At 40.6% G+C, this 24,819-nt stretch overlaps 1 protein-coding gene across 3 annotated transcripts in view; it reads right to left on the bottom strand.

Annotated features, from left to right (window-relative positions):
* The window catches only part of ncor1 (nuclear receptor corepressor 1), a 79,064-nt gene extending 54,422 nt beyond the window's left edge, over window positions 1-24,642 (bottom strand). For all 3 annotated transcript variants that reach the window (XM_054754235.1, XM_054754236.1, XM_054754238.1), the window contains exons 1-8: window positions 24,500-24,642; window positions 12,913-13,097; window positions 8,630-8,724; window positions 7,297-7,504; window positions 6,722-6,904; window positions 3,213-3,326; window positions 2,203-2,259; window positions 2,009-2,061 (exon numbers count right to left, since the gene is read on the bottom strand). In XM_054754235.1, coding sequence (XP_054610210.1) covers window positions 2,009-2,061; window positions 2,203-2,259; window positions 3,213-3,326; window positions 6,722-6,904; window positions 7,297-7,504; window positions 8,630-8,724; window positions 12,913-13,023 — 821 coding nt within the window. In that variant the 5' untranslated portion in view covers window positions 13,024-13,097; window positions 24,500-24,642. The remainder of the gene's footprint in view (window positions 1-2,008; window positions 2,062-2,202; window positions 2,260-3,212; window positions 3,327-6,721; window positions 6,905-7,296; window positions 7,505-8,629; window positions 8,725-12,912; window positions 13,098-24,499) is intronic.
* Between the last annotated feature and the right edge of the window lie 177 nt (window positions 24,643-24,819).

Genomic DNA, 24,819 nt, shown 5'->3' with positions numbered 1-24,819 from the left:
CCGTTTATTTGCAGCGGCAAGTACAAACTACTGACAACTCTCTGTGTACACATTAAGGTGGCTGCTGTTGGGAAGGGAATGCTGAGAGTTGACCCTGAAAGCTCAGCCTGCAGGGTCGGAGTACTGATAAAAGGCAGAATCAGATGTGCCACTCTCATGGTCCACATTGTTGAGGTTTTTATCAGGTTTTACAGCACTTTCCTTTACCATCACATCCTATCCTCTAGCTGTCAGTGGGCCAGGTGACTGCGTAATTAGCAGTAATGTACAGTTGGGTAGGCAGGTAAGGCAAAAAAAACAAAAAACACATGAATAATGATAACAAAAAATAATATGGCTGTCAAAAATAGCTCGTTCATGGCGGTAACTATTTCATTAATTACGTTTACATTTTTAGCGTACTTAACGCATGCACATCATGTAAAGCCACACCCCTCTGTTATGACGGCAGAATAGTTTAGTGTCCACACAAAGTCTAATGCTCTTTGATACTTTATTCTGACCTGAACACATCAACAGCAGTGCAATTCCAACACGTATGGCCAACTCTCTCACACACACACACACACACACACACACACACACACACACACACACCCCCACACACACAAGTCCTCCTCGGAACCACACTTCCTCATTGCCACCAGACGACTATGAGATGCATGCACGGACACTCCGAACATCACAATAATGTCTTTATTATGCGTACATGTGTGGTCTAAATAACCAATGAAAACAAGTGGATATGTAATGTAATGGGCTCCACACTGGGATTGGTGAAACTCATCGCCAACGCGTAGCAAACCCTGCACACGGGAGTCAACGAGGGGCTGTGACCAGCTACACCAGTGAGCAACGCGCTCACATCCACAGCCAATTACGAGTCTCCCACGCTTTTGATTGGCTGTGAGATTTGGAGGGAATTTGCCATACTAATGGCTCCACACAAGGGAGGCGACGTCTCTAGTCCTTTCATTTTCAACGGAACCTGCGCGACAGGGCGATTATCGCAAGTCGCCGTCCAGCCAAGTGACATGCGAAATTCATGCGTGTTAAATTTTGTGCTCGAGCATGTCATCGTGCACACGCTGGCTTGCGACACGACCCCAAAAAGTTGAAAAACGTTCAACTTTTCATTGCTGTTGCGGCTGGTTGCAGCCGGTCACTGCCTCCCGCGTGCGTGGTTTCCTGCGCGTTGGCTGTGGGTTTCGCAGGTCGTGGTTGTTTGTCGCCTCCTGCACACACGAGCGCTACATTAGCCACTGCCCGACCAATGATCACATTGCGAGCCTCGATAACTCGCCCTTCCAAGGCCCGCCCCCCAAATGCTACGAAACGCGCCACCCTGGCGAGGGTTAGGGTCATTTGACAGCCCTAAAAAAATGAATAAATAAAAAATAATAAATAAATAAAACTCAAATAAATGTGTCAATTGAACTGCATTATAAAATATTTTCTGTATGATACCAATCCTTTAACATTTTCTTATGTAAAAAATTGCTGAATTTGCACATTTCCTGATCAAATACAGGGCAGAAAGCTAAGATGGGGCTGCTGCAAGCGCCTAGTCTTGGCTGAAAGCTCAAGCGCGGTGAACAGAGTTGGATCACGGCGGGTGCCAGTTTGTTTGCCAGCATATTACCAATACATGACATTACAGCCTGCGTAATGTCTTTAATGTAAGTAGGACAGCATTATTCTTGCCAATTGGACAATAAAATACAGAGAAATGTCACGTGTGGAGGCACTGCAGTACTCTCCTCATCCTGAAGGAGTGGGGGCGTGCGTGAGCTGAAAGGTGCTTGTCACTGCCAAATAATGCATTTAAGAGGTTTTTAAGCTCGGCTGAAACCTATGATTTATTTCCTTCTTTTTCTTCTTATCCACTTAATGAGAAACCTGTATTAGCATAAAACAAACCCAAAGGAGTCAGCCACCAGCCATGAACCTTACCGCACATCACTGGTAATTGGTACAATATGCAACAATATATCATCACAATACTCACGTTTTAATGTTGTCATGGTAAACTTTTGTGTCTGACGGCTGATTGTACAGAGGCTAAGAAATGGAAACAAGAGGGTAGGGGGTCAGAGAAAGTTAGTGGTATTTCATGCTAATAATGAACAAAGATTCACATGCATGCATTACATTCTTCAATTCTAATGAGTTAGGAACTGTAACAATCCCTGAAGAACATACCAGCTCCACCTTGGGACCAAGACCTTCTAGTATCTTATGGGCCTCTTCAGCTTTTTTCTGGAAAATAAAAGAATATAAATAAAATATTTTAAACAAAGCTTATGACAACTAAAGAACCAAAGTGTCCGAAGTGCCGCCCAGAGGCCGTTTGCAGCCCGTGACTGTTTTTTTATTGGCCTACGGCATATTCTAAAATTGTTATTTAACAAGAAAACTACGGTAAACTAACGAGACAAAAGTAATAAATTGATAATAATATGAGGAAAAATAATTTGATTTTAATAGCATAAAGCACGTGAAAAAAAATGAAAAAAATGTGTAATTTTATGAAAATCAAACAAAACAAAGTTGTCATTTTTGTAAAATAAGTTTGGGGAAAAAGTCATATTATTATGGGAATAAAGCCAAAATATTACAGAAATAAAGACATAATATTATGAAAAAAGAGAAAAATTTACAAAAACTATTTAAAAAGAAAGTTGAAATATTTGGAAAATTAAAAAAAAAAACACGGGAGAAAAAAAGAACAAAGTTCGTACTAATAATACGCATTTTTACCTATATCAAAAAGATGAGAGACATTTTTTTCCTTAAAATGTACTTAAAGTAAACTTCTTAGCATATTCTTTCATTTTTCACTGGAAAAGATTTGGACGCCCCTGGCATACAGGCAAGTTAAAGACAACAAACGGACAACATGTTCGTACACTCATGTTTAAAGACAAATGTCATCTGGAAGAAAAAACATTGACTCAACAAACCAAATAAAACAGACTTGAAGCGGTTCAGGGGTTAATTGCTGACAGGGAAGGAAGGCGTGCCTCCACGTCTTTGTCTGCTGACAGACATGAACTCCAGTAACCTTCCCCCCGTCTTCATATTAAACACTTAGCCAGGTCTTCCGCTGCGCATGACTTGAAAACCTCCTAATCCTAAAGCCACCACAAATAACACAGAATTCTATGGAGAGTTCATACTTGTTGCCTTAGTATTCAAAGCAGACAACTCACCCTGTTCTCATCATAGATGATTTGGACTATGCTGCGATGCTTGTGTTCCACTGGGGGAGGGGTCACTGGCCTTTCTGGCTCCACTGGCTTTGCTGCTTCCTCCTCCAGTTGTTGCTAGGAGACAACCCCAACAATAAAATCAAGTTAAGAAAAGTGCTCCAAATAAGACACGTGACTAACGCAAGCAAAGCGCCTTTTATCTATTGGGCACCTAATCGTATTTGATTTTCCATCCGTCCTCGTGGTTATCTGATCTGAACTTCTGATGAGAAACACGCAGAATAAGATTATCCTCGACATGCTGGTTCAAGTATAAAACGGGAGCGAACTCGAGAGCCGTGGCACCGGGGTCATGCTGCTGACACCAGACAAGTTGAACCACTGAATGTTTGCTCCATCAATGTTTACAAGCTAAAGGTTATGTCAACTACCAGGTTACAGAGATGAGATTAGGGGTTCATGAAATGCCTCAAACAAATAAATCCCTGAAAATCTTGGGAAACTATGGGGGGGAAAATGAAAAGTATTCTCTCACAGCAAAGCTGAGCTTACATTCCGATTTAATGAGGGAGAATTCCAAAGCAGATAGCAGGACTGAAAACAGACAAACTGAATTAAAAACAAACAAAACAGGGTCAGTCTTCAGCTCCATTAAGTGGTTATATCTGCACATTACTAGAACATATAAGTCATACATTCATCCATCCATCCATTTTCTATTCCACTTCTCCTCATTAGGGTTGCGGGGGTATGCTGGAGCCTATCCTAGCTGACTTCGGGCAACAGGCAGGGTACACCCTGGACTGGTGGCCAGCCAATGGCAGGGCACATATAAAAACAACCATTCACACTTACATTCATACCTATGGACAATTTAGAGTCGCCAATTACGTCTGAAATTATAATAGTAAGTAAATGTACATTGATACAGCTGTTGATAAACTTGCAAAATGTGTATGTCTTTATTCTTTGTTATTAGAAGCCTTCATGAAATTTATTTGGCAAAAACTCTCAATATCACAGACCAGGGCCCTCACCTATAAAACTGTGCGTGAAAATCTGACTAAAAGTCTGCTCTAGTAGTCTGCGTACACCAGACACCCAAAATGTGTGTACGGCAAAAATATTCAGACCGAAAAAAAAAAGGTGGCATCCGCACACATTCACGCAATTTGCGCTTTGCATGCTGTCCAAATGTGCTATGCAACTCCACCCGACGTCACGCCCTGTCCACGCCTTCAATTTGCCCTAAATGGTCAATGCAAAGTCACTCATGAATGCAGCGTCCATATTTAAAGACCCTTGGTTGCATTTCGCTCAGTTCTTCGGAATCGTGGTTGCTGCGAAGCCGAAGACGATGAAGCGGAACTTCACCAAAACTGAGGAGGAAATATTAGTTTGAGAGTTGGAGGCCCGTAAAAACATCATATTTGGAGGACACAGCAGTGGTATTACAAACAAGCGGAAGATGAGCGAGTCCGCTGTCAACAGTGTCAGTGGAATGGGGTGCACGTGGTAGAACTAAAAAAATGAAAAAAGTGGTCGGATATCAAGGCACACGTTTCCATTTTTAGTGAGCATGTTTCTACATTTTTCCTAATTGATACCACATTTTAGAGGAACATGAGCTTAGCAAAGTCTCTCTCATTTAAAGGTGGACACAATGACTCAAAACGGGGATGAAGTTATGTTGCTGTAATTTCAGACGGATAATTCAATGTTTAATTTAAAAATATTTAACTTATTGATGACATTAACACATCAAAATAATAGCTATATTACAATTATTTTATGAGGAACTAATGTTGTGTGTTATTTCAAAGCACACCAAAAGAAAAGCCCATTATTTGAGGAAAAGGAAAGAGGAAGTTTAAAACACACAGCCCTGACACTGTCCACACAAATAAAGGCCGTGCGTGGTAAATAAATGTTGCTATTGAGGACATACGCAACCAAAAACTGTCTTTTTTTTATACACTGTCCCAAAAAAAAAGAAAAAAAGAGGGACAAACAGAGCACTATGGACATGCTCTGTGTCTTGTAAACTTCAAGTTGTCAAGATGTGTTTTTATACATCATTGGAACTGTAGTTCTCTTAGCCAAAATCAGCTGCATCGTTGTTTAAAGAGGATGCCGGGTTCAAAGCGTGTGAAAATAGTAGCATCTTATTTAGGGTAAAAACGTAATTTTTGTCCATTAACAGGAGACTCACTTGAGAAGTAGTTACAGCCAGCGGAAGAACACACACCACACGCAGCACAAGAATCCCGTGTGTGCTTCGCGCTGAGCGGAAGAATGTAGTGTGTGCCTGCTCAGCTACACTGAGGAAGAATAACATTGCTTATTAGTGAACTTTTTGCAATTTATTATGTCTCTCAACTGGGAGTGCGCCAAAGAAAACGAAAGTCATCACCATGGAAGTGAAAATGAACATCATAAAAAGCTCAGAGAGAGGAGACACGCCCACCAATATTGGCCCACTATATTGGTCACAAATCTCGACTGTTGTGACTAGGGGTGTCCTGGTCCCATACTGAAATGAGATGAGATATCAAGCCGATATCATATCAGATTATGTAGGCCTGCATCTCAAAACCTCAGATTGGCACTGGCACTCTTGATACAAGAAGTCAAATCTAGACGCCACTCCAGCACGTACATCCGGCAGCGGCCGGATAAACCCCATGTGATCACAACAACAGTGCGTGTTAATGTGTTAAGCATGTAGTGATGTTGGTGCAGCTGACTGCAACACTTGTCATGCACAAGTTTCCCGTGGTGGCACAGCATCGGGGAAGTTTAATACGACCAAATACGACTCATTGTGCATTTGAAGAAAGGTTTTCGCAACACCACGGCTTCCTGAAACATCCACTGCTGTTGACACATTTGCAAAGTGGGAGAAACTCCCACGGGACGACAAAAAGTCCTTAGCTATAACAGACAAGATGACCAGCCCCTGTCGGTGGTGAGTAAAGCTGGGTTTAAACGCTTAATTGAGCAACTTGAACCTCACAGTCTGTGTCAAGCTGTCAAACTAAAGCTATTAAGGTTTTACAGACTAGTGTTAATTCTCGCGGCAATACGGGACCAAGTGCGTCCTTTGTCGGCTCAATACGGGTGTTGGCAACCCTACGTGACAAAGCACACATGCAGTCATGTCATGTTTGTGTTGTCATGACATGCCATCGGTTTTTGTGACCTGCTTTGAAAGGCATTTATCAGCATATGCCCATCACATGCTTTTTAGGAAAATCGGACGATACTAAATCGGCGGCCGATTGATCACAGCATACCTATTGCTTTTATTAGCGTTTCATTTCATTCTTGTATTTAATTTTCATTACCTTCACGACTTAGGAGTTCATTCAGGTATAAGTTTCCACTTAAACTAAGAACTTGACGTACATCACAGTCAAGAAACGGAACTCATTGGTAACCCGAGGACCACCTGTACACACATTATGCTGACCATTTTTTGACACAATGAAGCCAACTGGATAACTAACTTGCTTTTTCTTTAGCTTGGAAATCTGCTGCTCCACTTTAGCAATCTCTCTGTCCACACGGTCCATACTCTGAATCAGCTCCTCCTTCGATAGCTTGGAAGGGGAGGTGTCATGCTCTTCCCCAATGTGTAACGTAGCTCCTCCTGGGGAAGGGCATTCCACTTTCACAGTGAATGGCGACTCCTGAAAAAAAACAGATGCAAACAACAGTGCAAATGATTTCAATGATTCAAGCGGATTTTGCATCCTATTCACACCTGGGCAACCACACATGCAAGCAATGGCTAGTTTCCGTTTCCATTTCAGTTATGTCGACAACCACTTGTGTCAATACCCTTGAGGTGTGTCGACATAAACGGGCGACGCTGTATATGTATGTCAAAGAAAGATGATTGGAAGCGTCCTTCCTTAACTGCTTTGGCAATTGATACACAGTAACTGAACATCCTGGACAGGACAAAAATTATGAATGCTGTTGCAAAACTACTTGCAGCTGCAAAAGCTTTCAGCTGAGAGAAAAAAAATGAAAAATGAACAACAGGGACACGGCTCTTTACATGGTATAGTGAAGCTACCTTTTTGACCTCCACAGTGGCTCTGAGGCTGTCCTGTAACGTATGGTGCATAGGCAGCAGAATACTGCCAGAAGAAGGAGGGGTGCGGGTGATGTGCGCCTCAGCAATGGACTCCATGCGTGGGCGCTTAGCTTCCAGTGCCTCGTGTTCAGGCTGAGTGGAGATGGAGTTGAACTGCTGCTCATAACCATGGCGTCTCTCTGGAGGCCTGCAGAACAGAAATAGCCCCAACAAATACACTCCTTAACAAAATGTTAAGGCTCAAGGAAAATGACAAGTATTCACATTTTGCGCTGGTGGCTTGTAACCAATTTGTAAGTAAAGCATCAAAATGCAAAAAAGAAAAAACAATGACAAGACAACAAAAAAAAAATACAATGTACGTAGCACAGTAGTGTCCAAAGTGTGGTTTGCATGCCACTTGCGGCCTGCCCACAGTGTACTCTAAAAATATAATTTAACAATTTAATAAATTTACAAGAATAAAGTCAAAATTTTTAGAAAAAAAGTCATATTCTAAGCAAAACAATATTCATAACTTTATGAGAATAAACTCGTAATATTATGAAGAAAAATAATGTTATTTTAGTAGCATGGAGTTGAAATATTACAGATTCAATAATAATGAATAGAGACAAACCTAACAAAACAACTTCAAGGCGCTTCTTCCTTGTATTTTGCAAACATCAACTGCTTGCATTGCTTCTTGAATTTGCTCGTCTTGGTGCATCGTTTGAGTTCCTCACTCAATTTGTTCCATAATTTGATTCCACATACTGAAATGCTGTGGGTTTTTAGCGTTGTTCTCGCATATATAGTGGTTTACAACAACAGATTGAACAAATAAATGTCTATGTTTGTCACTATTCCAAGTTAAAAGGTACTGTCTGGCTTGGGGGCACTAACCTTCAAAAACTGTGTTCCACCCACTTCCTGCTCCAACGCTGCAAGCCACACCCCATGCAATACACATGCACGCACATTGGCCATGTTTGTTGTCTGGTATTTACATATTCATGTTCGTGGTGCGTGCACATAAACAACACTTTGGCGTCATTGTGTACTTATGATGGCTTCACATTCAATGATAGTCCATGTTAATAGCTAAACTTCGCAAAATCACTTTTGTCATGCATGCGTGTGTGTGTTGAATGGGGCATGCCTTGCACTGTCGGATCAGGATGTGAGCAGAATATACAGGGTTACCATCCTCAAGGTAGACAGCACCTTTCATGGATTTTCCTTTTAAAACTCCTGCATAAAATACTGTCATGAAATGATCTTGAATACTGTCATGATCCAACAGTTTGGATATTTGAGGAAACACTATTACCTTTCAGTCCCAGGGTGGAATTCAGACAGTAAAGACGGTCTTCTTCGACCCTGTGGATCCTGCATGTGAGTCCGATAATCCTGTACGGCGAAATCCTTAAATAAATAAATAAATAAATAAATAAATAAATAAATAAAAGATGAGCTCATCGCACACATTTTAAAACAATCTGAAAAAGATAATGAAAGTGTATTAGCATAACACAAAAAAGGTTTCATAACAACGCTTTTTCTAACTGCCTACAAAGGCATTCTTCTTTTATGACATCAAATGTGTTTTTTTAAATGACACGAAAGACTACAGTACAACTTGCTTAAGTCGGTCCTGCTTATTTCGACCTCCCATCAGTGTCAACCAACTCATCTTTGTGTTATTATTGCTAAAAAGTGCCTGCCTAATCGGCCACTTAACATAAATATGGTCATCTTTTTTTTTGCTGATTTCAGCTCGATATCTGATATCAATATCTGCTCTGGACACCCCTAAAAACTACATTAAGAACAGAGTTGGACTCACACCGTGTATTAATACACTAATTAATTAATTGTACGCTATCCGGAAAATGTATGCAAACAGAGGCAAAATTCAGGTGTCAATTTTCAAAAAACACGCTAATCCAGGCGGTCGCTAACAGAGGTTTCACTGTATCCCAACTTCAGACCCCCATCTTGCCATTATGGCGTTCAGTTACACACAGTGGAAAAGTGTAAAAAGGGCTATAGGTCTCCCCCTCCCCTGCCCACTCACACTCAACAGGACAAGTGGGATGTATTGTACTTTATTAATCCAACAACAGGGAAATTCACTTGTTACAGCAGCAAGCAAGATACGCAAGTAAAGAATACATAGTGATACATGGTTCAGGTGGTGCAGGTGTTGTAGAGCCTGACAGCGGTCGGTATGAACGACCTGCGGCACCTCTCCTTGGGCTGGACATTCTACAGGAGAAATAATCCCTCAAAGCCTGAGGAGGAAGAACTGAGACAATGATAATCAAAATACAGCTGTGGCGGATGCGGTCACAGACGGGTGCTGGGCCAAATGCAAACTAGTCCCAGCATTTTGTGGTGAGGACAATTACAAAAGAGGAAGTACAGACTAGGCTGCGTTTCAAACACCACATCGCCAAAAAAGTTGGAAGCATTTCTAATATATCTTCAATCATCTGGGGGGAAAAAAGTGTAAATACGTTCTGGGTTACTGCAGTTTCACAATATTATGGAATGAAGTCGGGCGAGGCGATATGACCTAAAAGTCATAAGTCAGTATTTTTGGCTGAATGGCAATATAGGATCTATAAGCTAGTATTTTCTCTTGATTTTGGAATTTAAGATGTAACAATCACTTCTTCCTATGTAACCGTGGCCTTAAAAACGCAAATGTGTATTTATCTTAAGAAATAAGAGTTATCAAACATGATAGATAAATACTGTGTAAGTTTCACGAGTGTGTTCCACCAAACAAACATAGGGTGGAACCTTGGTTCATTTGTTCATTAATTTGTTCCAGAAGGTCAGATTCTAAAAGAAATGGACGCTAACTTTCCCCCAAAAAAGTAAATCCAATGAATCCATTCCAGAAAGCCAAATATGTTAACACAAAACATGTTTTTATAATTTGACATGAAGTCAACAACTCCAAATGCATATGAATGATGACTAAAAGGGATAAAGGAACATTTCAGGTTACTTTTACCTTCACTGAAGACAGGTTTCTTGATGTGACTGTTCATAAAAGACACACGGACACCACCTTCCTGTTTTGCCATAAGTTATTTCTTGAGTTCAATAGTGTTTCTCAACTCAAAAACCCCAAATTGAGCCGAAAAAGTTTCATGTGCCAGCATTTTGAAATGAAGCTGGAAAAACACAATTGAACTAAACTCAATTCAAGAAAGAACACATTACAAAACAGGACGATGGTGTCCGTGTTGTGTCCACGCAATGGCCTACACAAAACCCTGACCAAGTAACTGCAGTTACAAGAAATATTTCCAAACTCCGGTTTTGTTCCAGATCTAAGCAAACAATGCAAATGCCCAGAAATGAACCAGTGAAAGGTTCTGTGTAAATAAGCTTCTAGGAAATTTGGCCGCCAAAAGTAGTTGGGAAACACTGTCAAATACTTTATTTAAACCAAAACAACAACTGCAAAGTACTGGATTCAAAATATTCAATATAGCAACCACACATTTCACTAAGGAAAAGCATCTTAAATCTGAAAAAAAACATATGGGCATCCCCATATAAAACCAAAAGTAGCTATTTTAAAAAGGTGTTCCCAAAACAGTTAACAGTAACTACAGTGTTTCTGAAATCAAGAAACCAGGCCAGTAAGAGCACTGATGCAGATTTTATTTTACTATCTAAAAGAAACACAGCCACGCTGAATGTGATTAACTGGACTGATTGACTCATGTACTTCTCAATTAAAGCAAATCAATAGCCCCTTTCCCCCGCAGGAACCTTTCCTATTTACCCTGCTAGTTTGAAATAATCCGATGAGTTTGCACCAAAATCTCCCGAGTTAAAAAGGTTCCTAGTGGCTGAAATAGTTCCTCCAGGCCACTACGTAGTTTGTGAAAGCTCCGGGAAGTACTGAGGGACCGGCTATCCTGATGAATGCCATCTTTAAACCAGTGCGTGGCAAACTTGCTGTTTATTCATTTTTACCAGCTTCATGCAGATATGTGAAACTCTGAGAAGTGGACAGACTCTTTTGATAGTACACCCCTGATCAAAATCTTAAGACCAGTTGAAAAATTGCTAGAATTGGCATTTTGCACATTAGGATCTTAATGAGGTTTTAAGTAGAACAACAATATGCAAAAGCAAGAAGGGGGAGTGAGACAACAAGCATTCTGAAAAAGTAATTTACTGAAAACAACAATTAAACTGAAATAGGCTGTTTATCACCTGATCAAAAGTTTAAGACCATCGCTCAAAACATAACAAAAAACTCTCCAAACCAGAACAAAAAATGTTCTCAGTAGGACTCAGTAATGAGTAGCTAAACCATTCTTGGTCATCATTTCCAAAATGGCTTTGGGCATGCTTGATGCGAGTGTTTCCAGGAGGCTAGTGGGTACATTGCTCCAAGTGGTGAAGATGGCTTCACCAAGGGCATTAACTGTCTGGAACTGATGGCCATTTTTAGAAACTTCCCTTGCCATCCATCCCCAAATGTTCTCTATGGGATTGAAATGAGGGGAACATGCAGGATGGTCCAATAGAGTGATGTTATTCTCCCTGAAGAAGTCCTTGGTCAAGCCAGCATTGTGAACTGCAGCGTTGTCCTGTTGAAGAACCCAGCTGTTACCACACAGACGAGGGCTGTCGGTCATGAAGGATGCCCGCCGCAACATCTGCATCCGTTTAACGACCCTGCACCACCTGAACCTCCGGTGTTCCACTGAATGAAAGAGCACCCAAGATCATGATGGACCCCCCTCCACTGTGCCGGGTGGAAAACATCTCAGGTGGGATCTCTTTGTCATGCCAGTAACGTTGGAAGCCATCTGGACCGTCAAGGTTAAATTTTTTTCTCATCAGAGAATAAAATGTTTTTTCACCTTTCAATGTCCCATGTTTGATGCTCCCTGGCAAAGTCTAAACGGGCACTTTTGTGGCGTTTTTTGTTTTTTAAAGCCTTTTCCCACAGATGGCGTCTGAAGGTTATTGCGCTGCAGTTGGCACCAGTGAGGGCCTTCATGTGGGTGGAAGACTGCCCTGTGTCTTGATGGACAGCCAATCGGATCCTGCGGCTCAGCGCAGGTGTGATTTTTTTGGGTCTACCACTTGACTTTTTTGTTCCATAATGCTCAGGATCTTTCAAAAAATGTAGAATGACTGATTTACTGCTCCCAACCTCAGCAGCCATGGTACACTGTGAGAGGCCTTGCTTATGCAGCTCCACAATCCCACCACGTTCAAAAAGAGAAAGCTTCTTAGCTTTAGCCATTAGGAGGGCATGACAGTGTGAATGCCTGACAGAAAATGAACATTTGGAACAGATTTTGGCTCTTATAGCCTGTGGTCTTAAAGTTTTGATCAGCTGATTGACGGCCTATTTCAGTTTAATTGTTGTTTTCAATAAATTACTTTTTCAAAATGCTTTTTTTCTCGTTCCCCCTTCTTGCTTTTGCATATTGTAGCTCTACTTAAAACAATGCACAGCTGTGATATATCACATTAAACACAACAGACTGTAGCTTATTGTGCCATTCATCAAGGATCGTACAGCGCAAAGCCTTGATCAGTGAAGCGATGGAAGCACAACTTTACCTGATGGTGCCGCGTGCCGCTGAATGTGTACTGTACAGAATGGGATGGGTACCGGCTCTGCTCACTGCTGAAGCTCCCCTGGCTGGCGGGGTAGCCGGAGCTACTGGACATCCTGGCTCAGTGCAAGTGTGCTGAGGCTGCTTCACTGATGATTGAGCTACACCATGTTCCAGGACACAAACCACCTGTAGGAAGACATTGGACAGGTTACACTTATGATTGATTACAAGCTAAATAAGGTAAGGTGAAATCAATTTCCTGAGTGAGAATTACAGAGGGGCAAAAAAGTATTTAGTCAGCCACCAATTGCGCACGTTCTCACACTTAAAAGATGAGCAAGGTCTCCATTTTCATCTTAGTTGTATCTCAACTATAACAGAAAAAATTAGAAAAAAAATCCAGAAAAATCGCATTGTCTGATTTTTATAGCATTTATTTGCAGATCATGGTGGAAAATAAGTATTTGGTCAACAAGAAAAGTTAATCTCAATACTGTGTTATATACCCTTTGTAGGCAATGACAGAGGTCAAACGTTTTCTGTAAGCCTTCTCAAGGTTCCCACACAGTGTTGCTGGTATTTTGGCCCATTCCTCCATGCAGATTTCTCTCTTATCATGCTGAAAGACCCAGCCACATTTCATCTTCAGTGTCCTTACTGATGGAATGAGGTTTTCACTCAAAATTGCACGATACATGGCCCCATTCATCCTTTCCTTTACACGGATCAGTCGTCCTGGCCCCTCTGCAGAGAAACAGCCCAAAGCGTGATGCTTCCGCCCCCGGGCTTCACAGTAGGTATGGTGGTGTTTGGATTCAACTCAGCATTCTTTCTCCTCCAAACACAACAAGTTGAGTTTCTACCAAAAGTTTCTATTTTGGTTTCATCTGACCACATCACATTCTGCCAATCCTCTTCTGGATCATCCAAATGCTCTCAAGCAAACTTCAGACAAGCCTGGACATGTACTGGCTTCAGCAGGGGCACACGTCTGGCACTGCAGGAGTTGAGTTCGTGGCAGCGTAGTGTGTTACTGATGGTAGCCTTTATTACTTTGGTCCCAGCTCTCTGCAGGTCATTCAATAGGTCCCCTCATGTGGTTCTGGGATTTTTGCTCACCATTCTCGTGATCATTTCGATCCCACGGGGTGAAGTGTTGCGTGGAGCCCCAGATGGAGGGACACCAAGTTGCTTACCTATTGCAGATTCAGCCTTCCCAGTCTGGTGCAGGTCTACAATTTTGTTCCTCGTGTCCTTTGACAGCTCTTTGGTCTTGGCCATAGTGGAGTTTGGAGTCTGACTATTTGAGGTTGTGGACAGGTGTCTTTTATACTGATAATGAGTTCAAATATGTGCCATTAATACAGCTAACGAGTGGAGGACAGAAGAACCTCTTAAAGAAGTTACAGGTCTGTGAGAGCCAGAAATCTTGTTTGTTTGTAGGTGACCAAATACTTATTTTCCACCATAATTTGCAAATAAATTCTTTAAAAATCAGACAGTCATTTTCTGAATTTTTTTTCTCATTTTGTCTCTCATAGTTGAGGTACACCTATGATGAAAATTGGAGACCTTGCTCATCTTTTAAGTTGGAGAACGTGCACAATTGGTGAGTGACTAAATACTTTTTTGGGCCAATGTACAAAATATGAAACTGCAACTTCCAGAATCAGTTTGCAGTGCTACGTTGCAGGCCAAGGTTTTCTTCCACAAATGCAAGTCTGATCTTAAAGCAAATGATGCATTAAACATGCTGGGATTGACTATGCTGTTGCAGTGCACAACAACACATACAGCCCTTCTGTAGGTGGGAAAAAACAGGCTGGTGTTTCCACAACTAAGTGAATTAACTTGATCTGATATCTGTTTTTCACAACTGTATATAATGTACAGTATGTCAAGCATTAATTAGATCATTGCTCTGATGACAACTTCAGCTGATTTCATCACATATCTACTGTCAAATACAACCACATCCATAAGCTTTTTTTAAACATTTATGTGCTTTACATGTGTACTTGTATAGTTGCATTTACAGAGCACCCTTTAAGTTTTGCCTGTTTTCTTCCTTGGTGCGGTCCGCACCCCTGTTCAAGAACACACAAAAAAAAACAACCTCTTTGTGTTTTGGTTGGGGTGAGAACACAATCAGACATCTGGAAAATTCAGCAACCCTGCATAATTGTGTAACTGTGGTAATGGCGGTAAATACAGGTAGTAAACAGAAGGTAGTAGTAAACAGTGACAAACACGGTGAATGTATGGGACCCACTGACAATTACGATAAAATTAGACATGCTCACGCAGCACATCCATCATATTCAGATATGATTCATACAAAAAGGCGATAAGGTTATTAGGACCACAGAAAGCAAACTTGGTAGTGTGTGATGAAACGGGAGATTGGGCCATTAATTTCATCTACATGCACTAAAATAGTCTGATTCCCCAAATGGTTTGGTCACTCAATTTTTCACACTTCTATGTGAGGTCACCACTTACAAGCACGCTCTCTAATTGGATTGTTGGCCCAACGCTGTATTGAGAATGCTACATGCGTCAGCTAGCATGGCTTTCTACAGCTCTTACGTGTGGTCTTTGTCTCTTGAGGTTAAGGTGCTACTGCTACTCAGCGGCGTAGGAAATCATCACCGACTACTAGGAGTGTCACGAGACGAGACAATACACGAGATTTGGTCTGCGAGGACGAGACAAAACAAGATTATAACATTATTTTTAAGAAAATCCAACAAAAAAATTCCAATATATTATAGATCTACTAATTTAATTTCTACTATGTTACTTTGCATCGCTCCTCACAAGACGACACTCTTCTGCACTCTGTGTGTATGCTCGCTGCCCCACCTCCACCCACCAAGACAAAGGGAGTGTATGACTGACAAAAGGGCTCACTCTGTTCATGTCGTTGTTCTATGGAACAAACGTGTCAAGGTGCTGAAACCAATGCACAGAGTGAACTCTCTTCCTGCCTGTTTGGAGGCAAGAGACGAGGAAAACAGACATGCATGCACATGGCAATGTATTAAGGCCGGCAAAATGATCGAGTTAATTTTCATTCATTGTGTGATTAATTCATTCATTTATTATCGTCCCAGGCCTATTGCCCATCGGAGTGGCCCTGAATGCATCTTGTGGTCGGTCGTCTAGTGAAAATGAGGTAGTGTGGTTCCAAGGAGGACTCGAGGCGTGTTTGTGAGTTGGAGATACATATATGGTGTTGTGCTGTTGATGTGTTCAGGTCAGAATAAAGTTATCAAAGAGTGTCAGACTCTGTGTGACTGTGTGGGACTAGGCCTGTCACCATAATCAATAAATCAATTAACCGCACGGTAAATAAAAATGAACTCGATAATTCTGTCGCCCGAGATAAATTGACATGTGCGTACGTGTTTGTTGGTACTAGTGAGGCGCAAGCGAGTCTACACGCAGAGTGCTGCCCGTATGTACTTTGACCAAACTCCCACAAAACATTATACCTCATTAAACGTAAACAGCGTATTCCACACAGAATCTTATATGCAAATGAGCGGACGTGTGCACTGACACGCAATGTGAACTTCAGAGTACAGTAGACGCCCCTACAACGTAAACAATCTGTTCCGAGAACCTTTATGTTATAGGGCAGGGGTCACCAACGTTTTTCCGTGTGAGAGCTACTTTTACAAAATGAAAACGGCCAAGAGCTACTCATTTTTGTAACATTTATTTTCAGAGCTTATTTTAAACCCAAACAAAAGCGAATATGCTTGTTTTACCAGAACATTAACAAAATGCTGGTGTCCACAACTCACATTTTGTATTTCAGAATGCATTTCTTTTTACTGTTCTTTCATTATTAACTGAAAACCTGAATGAAAAGCAGGCTTACGGGCACCTCATGTGGTCGTGGGGGGCTACCTGGTGCCCGCGGGCACCACGTTGGTGACCCCTGTTATAGGGTTTTTATGTTATACGAAGCGTAAAATACATGTAAATAGCTTAATCTGTTCCAAGATCTTCCCAAACTCACCCCTTTGACACTTCAAAGTATTCAAAGTCCACCAAATATGGTGGGAAAATATAAGAAAACATTAGCATAAACATAGTAGAGTAACATTCCAATATAAAATAAGGTAATAAATAAGATTACTGTAAATGAATGAAACTGAAAAAAAAAAAACAATCCTACCGTTCACGAGATGCCTTGATCAGGAGCGCAAGTGGAGGCAATAAGGAGAAGGAGGACTAGCCTGAGTCGAAATGCAACTCAAAGAGTCCAAGAGTCAGCTGGTCTCACAGACAAACGCACACGCACTACACAATAATGCCGTGTGCAAAATTTTAATTTGTAACTTAACTTAATTTTTTAGGTTAGTTTAAGGGTGACTACGAAGAGGAAGGAGTTTATAGGGAGAAGCCTGTCTCTCACACAAACTCACGTATGTGTTGTATAACTCAGCCAATGAGATGAGATGCTAGGCGGTGCCCCAAAAATCAGCCAATAAGAGCGTGATGCATCAGAAGGCGTCACCAAGTGTTGACGTGAGGCATTAATAAAGTTGATTGAAAAAAAAAAAGACTTGCACTGACTTGACACTTTATGTTATATGGAATTTCTTCTGTAATACGAAGCAAAAACTTTACATAAATTCTTTATGTTCAGTGGAATTTATGTAAAAGGAGGTTTATGTTATGCGAGGTACTACTGTATTTTCAGGTTATTTCTCCGCTTTTTTTTGTCCCAATATTCAGACAGTGAAAATGACACAGACTAAAATATTGTGATTATGATTATGAAGTGCAATTATTGCTAAAGGAGACACTAAGTTTCACTCAAGTGTGTTTGTCTTTTTGGTTTATTTTATTATATTTGTTTCTTTGTTTAATTCATTTTATTTAAAAGCTCTTGACATTCCAATTACAATGTTAAATCCTCTTGAGAAATTAAAGTTTATTGCTTTTGATGCGGTGTATTTGCATTATTATGCCATTTATTATCATTACATTCATGAAAAAAATTATGTTGACAATAATATCGTTTATCGGCTGGGGACACTATGCTATGCTACATTTTAACGCAATGAATTCAATAAATTAGTTACCCCTGTTAACAAGCTATTTTTGACAGCCATAACCAAAAGCCAACCAACTACTGTCTCTTATATAGTTGTGCTAGCACAAAGCAGTTAGAGATGGACAGGAAGTAAAAAATATTATCCTATGTGCCACGTTGAAGTATCTCTATCATTCCGTGTCAGTGCCAGACATGTCACTCAATGTCAGACATGTGACACTGCAGACAACAGAAACTAGGACACTCCCCGAATCAGACGGTGCACAGATGCAAAACAAAACGTGTATTTCCAAGCTTAAATGAATGGTACGAGACTAGGGAACAGACTTCCAGAACCTGTGATATTTCTATGCATTGAAACTAGCATATTCAAAGAGATACAGTATGTCTTCCTATGAAAACACAGACCACTGGTGTTCCATCTGTTTTACATGAGTTAAAACCAAAATTCACAAGCGCTGACATTCACCTTGACGTACTGAATGCAATGCAGGCAAGTACTGTAGCTATACCGTGCACATGAGCTGCCTTTTAGTTGTAGGTCCACTGATCTTGTGGCAGACTATCTAGAGCTGGCACTTCCACACACAGTCTGCTGATTTGAGGTCTGTGGTGACTAAATAACCATCTCAGACTCTACAGGACATTGCCGCAAGCAAGTTGTAGGATGATCTCTTCATTCTGCAGGCATCTGTGCCGTGAGTTTTAAGAGTAGAAATTGAACCGTTGACAGAAACATTTCCAGCGTGCTATCATAAGAACGTTGTGGGGCGATCAAGGCTGTCAATCCGCATCTTGAAATGTCACATGTGCAAACCAAGGATTATCTTCAGATTACTGTCAGTTAAATCTGATGTACTTTTATATTGTGTGTGTGTGTAAATCCTTCAAAAAGTTGCTTTGACATCTGCATGAATTGAAAAAAGCCCTATCAAATTTTATTTTTGAATATTTATTCTTCAAAACAGACAATTTTATTTATAAACCGCCAATTCACAACAAAGAAATATTTATAATGATTTATGTTGTCGTTGTTGGTCAATTGAACAGTGATATACAGTACAGTAATCCCTCGTGTATCGAGGTTGTTCCCGCAACAGATCGCTATAAGTGAATTTTCACAAAGTAGGATTCCTTATTTATAAATCTAATATTTTCGTAGTTATAGCATAGAAAACCTGTACACGAATTCACAAATTCTGAATTTGGTATTTAACATTACTAAAGGGCCGCACGGTGGTCTAGTGGTTAGCATGTTGGCCAACACAGTAACATTCTGGAGATCGGGAAGACCTCGGTTCGATTCTCCCCTGGCGCATTTCTGTGTGGAGTTTGCATGTTCTCCCCGTGCGTGCGCGGGTTTTCTCCGGGTACTCCGGTTTCCTCCCACATCCAAAAACATGCAGGTTAATTGGCGACTCTAAATTGTCTATAGGTATGAATGTGAGTGTGAATGGTTGTTTGTCTATATGTTCCCTGCCATTGGCTGGCGACCAGTCCAGGGTGTACCGCGCCTGTCGCCCGAAGTCAGCTGGGATAGGCTCCAGCATGCTCCCGCAACCCTAAAGAAGAGAAGCGGTATAGAAAATGGATGGATGGATGGACGTTACTAGAGCCCTCTAGACATAAACTAACACCCCTATAGTCACCTTTACACTCCTATTCGTCAATATAATAGACATAAACAGAAAAGAATGCATTTACGGCATAAATAAGACTCATGCTTGTGTGCACTTGGTGTAAATGTGTTGCGGTTTCAGCCTGACGTGGGTTACAATACGTGCGCAAAACAGTGTTTTTAAATGAGGGATTTTTATTAGGGATTATTGTACCTGTTGTGAGATCATTTAAACCTTAAATAAATGCCTGTTGTTCCGGCGATCAAGTCTGGTGCTTGTGTGCCTCACTGAACATTATAGTAACTGATGCCAGTTACTGACACCTAGGGACCAGTGTATAATGCCTTTTATTTGTATTTTACTTCATTCAGCCATTTTTATGCTTGAAAATGATGAATTTAGACAAAAAAAACATACAACTTGTTCAAACATGCATACTTTTTGACTAATAATTGAAGTGACGCCGCAGAATTCAAAGCGCCAAGTGGCAAGGGATTACTGCACTGAGAAGTGTTTCTGGCCATCATTGATTAGCTCCCGGGAGAAGTGATCGCATTAATTGATTGATTGATTTTATTTTTGACTCATTTTTATTCACTTTGTGGAGTCAACAAGCATGTCATGTTTTCAACTTGATGGATTATTTTGTCTTTCTATTTAAAAAAAAAAAAAAAAAAGGTCCCTGTCAACTGTCCTTCTGGGACCTCATGTGTAGAAAGACCATTGAAAATTATGTTAAAGCAGAAAGAGACAATGTGGAGTCTAATACTAATAATGATAATAAACAGTGTGACTATGTAAAACCAAAGCATGCGGTGCTGAACATGGGATGTGTGTGCCGATTACATTACAGTCAGTAGATGTTTTAGATCAGGGGCACTGATCTGTACGAAAAAAATCTGGATAGCCCATTGGTCAATGACTTGTGACGCTACGCGGCCGCCATATTACCACTCACAAGAAACACTTCTCGGACAATCTTTTGCATTCGTGGTGAACTTCTTTTATTAATTCGGATTGGACACAAATTTTGCCTTAAGATGCCTGCATGTGCAGCTATTAACTGCACAAATCGCCAGTTCAAAGGCTGTGAACGAACATTTCACCTGTAAGTATGATTGAAATGTAGATTTATGATTGATAATTTAAGGGTTCCTTTGGTGGAGAGTGGAATGGCGTTTACCATTGTGTGTGTCCCACATATTGCATTTTGCGTAGTATGGATGATTGCCTATTGAAAAATTGATGGTGGTATTAGGTCTAACCAAAACTTTCATAGGCCACTCTGTTCTTTTTTCCTATTAAAAGAATTACAAATTCAAAAAACGTTACTTTGTTAAAGGATGCAAGTGTCTTAATTTGTTAATTAGCAGGGATCCATTCTTATGTCAGAAATTGTGAGTTGTTAAGTCTGTTGTTAGTTTGTTACCCACTCACACTAAATGCAAGGTTAGTGTTACTAACCTCGCACAACAGGTGTGCTTGAGCTTAGTCATAAGGACTCGGGTATGATAATTTTTTTAAATTCTGTCGATATCATACCATACCTGAGTCATAACGGCTTTACATAGGGGGCCGTGGGGGATATGTAAACAAACAACCGCGACTAGACTACTAAATAATTTGCGGTTGCTTGCAAAAAATACGTTTTGTTTTTTTTTAATCACGTATTATTCCTGTGTTTTTTGTTAAAATATATTTCTATATCAGAAGAGGTTATTTCTATTTCATAACACAAACAAAAAACAAACAAACAAAAAAAGTCAGAAAAAAAATCTGCAAAATTTCAAATTAAAATTAAAAAGTTCAAATGAAAATCTCTTTCTAGAGGAGTAAAACTATGCATTGCTATAGGGGAGTGCTGAGCCAGGGCGCACAGTAGAATTTTGTCCCAAAGGCAATGAGAATTGGAAGGGGAAAAAGTACATTTAATATAGCCAAAAGATAGAGAATAACGTATCAAATCGTTTTTATGGGACGATGGTTGCGTTACTTGAAGGAATGGGAGAATCTCCCCGCTTTTTTAATTTAAAATATAGATGTTCTGCGAGCCTCTTCGTCTGCTTTGTACACTATGTACGCTGTGCCAATGTAGTCTGCTATGTACGAGATGTGAGTGCTAAGATGGCCTCTCGTGCGTGCGCTGTGACGTCAGCGGCTTGCACGGGCACGTGCAACATATGATCTATTCAGATTTTTTTCATACAGATCAGTGATCAGGGGTCCCCAACCACCCGGCCGGGGCCCAGTGCCAGTCCGTGGGTGGGGCCAAACTGGGCCGAGGAAACCTTTCAGGCGCAATTATATAAAAAAAAAATACACACACAAAAAAATACACTTTTGTAAATAGCTAAATACAATTTTAAGTAAATGCATATCAATTTTGGAAATATGGGCCATTATTTTATTCCAGAAATAATATAGTTTGAAGTTTTTGCATGTTTATGTTTGTTGCAAGTGTCCCACTTTGTTTGACAGTCCTTGAACGCCCATTGTACGTGCGCTAGCCTTCTCCCAATCTGCACAGGTTGTCAACTATACTGTATTTTATCGGGAATTTTTCACTTCATATTTGCTCCCAAATGCTGATACTCTGGGAATGCATAAAGGTAAAGTGTGATGACGTTATTTGGTGCTAATGTTTATATTTGTTGTGTGCACAGCTTCAAGTTAATTCATGCTAGCACACTGCCTGTTACCACACACATCAAGTAGCGGCGCTATAATCTTCTCTCTGAAAAACAAACTCCAAGCTTATAGTGGTGGATGGTGGGTCTGTATTCACTTTGTGCTTTTAATTTGATGTTGTTCCTGTCTTAGGTTTACACAATACATACTAAATTAGATAAATTACATCGCTATATGACCCCCACCAGCACCACCCCGGTCCGCGGATATTTGTGGGAGCACAAGCCGGGCCGTGGGTCCAAAAAGGTTGTGGACCAATGTTTTAGATTATCATATTATGACAATTACCAAACCAAAATTTCTGTCCAAAGTATCATTCCAGTCCTCAAATGACAAGGAATCAGGGATTTTCTTCCAGGTTTGGTCTAATATTTACAAAGTAGTTATTAAAACTTTAACTGCTTCGTCCATATTTATTAGCATTGTTGTCTATGAACTACTGATAGTGTGCTCTCTAATATATCTTATTTTCTCTGATTATATCTACTATATTGGGTAATACAAACGTAAAGATGACTATACGTGCTGCCCACACTGGTGTGTGACTGTGAATGAATGTTTGGTGGTGGTCGGAGAGCCCGTAGGTACGATGTGGCAGCCACGTTTCCATCAGACTACCCCAGGGCATCTGTGGCCACAGGTGACTGAGGAGTGAACAAACAATGGGTTCATGTCATTGTGAAGTGCTTTGGGTGCCTTGAAAAGAACTATCAAATGTAATACATGATTATTATTATTATATGAGTGTTATTTCATGTATGGAGGGCTCTAACATTAAAAACTGTATTTAGAAGATTGTAGACTGATTTTCATAACTATTTTCATATGTCATAACTACAAAAATATTAAATGTATTAATACTGAATGCTGCTTCAAAGAAATTCCTTTATCGCGATCGAGTCTGTGATAAACAAGGGAGACTGGACGCAAAAATGTTGCCTCGGTTCACGTACATTTTCCAGTTAGCGTACAATATGGCGCTCTTCTTGTTGCGTTACTAACACACTGCGTCAGTCCGACTGTGTTCTGAATGTATTTTATATCACAAAACATCCTTGTTCGCAGCCTATTTGCTCGCGAGCAAATGGACACCGGAATCAGATGTCAGCTCCGTCGCCCATCTCTGAAATGATCCGCGGTTGACTCTGTAGTTCTGTGCTAACTAACACAGTTACGCCACAAGTCTCTGCTTGTGTTTTGATCACGGCTGCAAAATAACTCAAAATGGAGCCGAGGAAAGTTTCAAGTGCCAGCATTGTAATAAAGAAGGTGAGAACCACTACTTAATTCAAGGAATGACTCATAGCAAAACATGTAGGTGGTGACTGTGTATTATTTCCTGCAAGGTAATAGTTTGGTTTTTGCATTTATTTTGTCTGTTTTTCCTTGCGGCATAGAGCGGCATAGAAAATGGATGGATGGTTGGTTTATGTTCTTTTGCATAGATTGATTTGTATCACAGAGTTGTGGTAGTCCTTCCAAGTGTGCGGGGATCGTAATTATGTACGTAACAGGGTGTGTGCCAACAGCAAACACAAACCGTTGCAATGATGCAGCTCAAATAAAATCGCGTCCTTGCATCTCCTCCACATTTTCGTCTCATGCAATGCACATGATTTGCTCTGCCTTACTTCTTTGTGGCTACGCACAAAGCTACATCATAAACGTGAACATGCAATCAGCTGTTTCCCCTTCCACTTTGGTTTAACCGGATGTGTCCGTGGAAGTAGTGGCGACGGTCAAACAATCACTTATATAGAACAAAAGTTCAGTTTCAGCATTTATGAAGCAGACTCAAGATAACAGATGCGTCATAGCTTCATACTAATGTTTTTGATGAGTAATTCCAAGGCACAGAGGCAATCCTCATATCTGCTGCAAATGTTTGCCGTTCTTGGAAAAGAATACTCGTCATTTATAGGGAATATGCTTTGTCGCCTATTTGCTACAACGTAAGCATTGCTAGGGACGCTCCACACACAGTACAATACAAACACGCACAATAATTCAGAACATGGTCGTTTACAACCCTGCTGTGGGGCCACGACATCTAAGATGTTGTTGTTGTCGCGAGCAAGCTAACTCAGCCCGTATTTCACCTTTGAATTCGCAACCACGTCGCCATCTTGCAAGGCAGATTCTCAGCGTACATCAGATCGCCTGATAGCAAAGCACTACGCATGTATTTTTGTTGAATTTGCACTCACCTCATATTTAGAGAGACAACGGAAGAGAGAGAATGGTATCTCTAAGTAGAATGTCTGCAATTGTTTGTTGGAAATCCGCGGGTAACGGGCTGGCGACGACTGGGCAGACTAAAAGGCTCCGCCGCGTTTGTCGGACCATGTCCTGAAAGGTAAAAGGTCCCCATTTGGTTAAATTCGCAATTCTGGTGTCACTTAGCATATGTACAGGGATTTGTAACGTTTGAGGTTTTACGTTATACATTATTGAATTAATTCACCTTTTTGTGTGAAAATTAATAATATTTATTAGTAGAGTTTTATGTACCTGCCAGGATAGTTTT

This window comes from Dunckerocampus dactyliophorus, chromosome 16 (assembly GCF_027744805.1).
Source record: "Dunckerocampus dactyliophorus isolate RoL2022-P2 chromosome 16, RoL_Ddac_1.1, whole genome shotgun sequence".
Taxonomy (NCBI): domain Eukaryota; kingdom Metazoa; phylum Chordata; class Actinopteri; order Syngnathiformes; family Syngnathidae; genus Dunckerocampus; species Dunckerocampus dactyliophorus.
The sequence above is the reverse complement of the archived record's forward strand: the minus strand, read 5'-3'. Positions and strand labels throughout refer to the sequence as shown.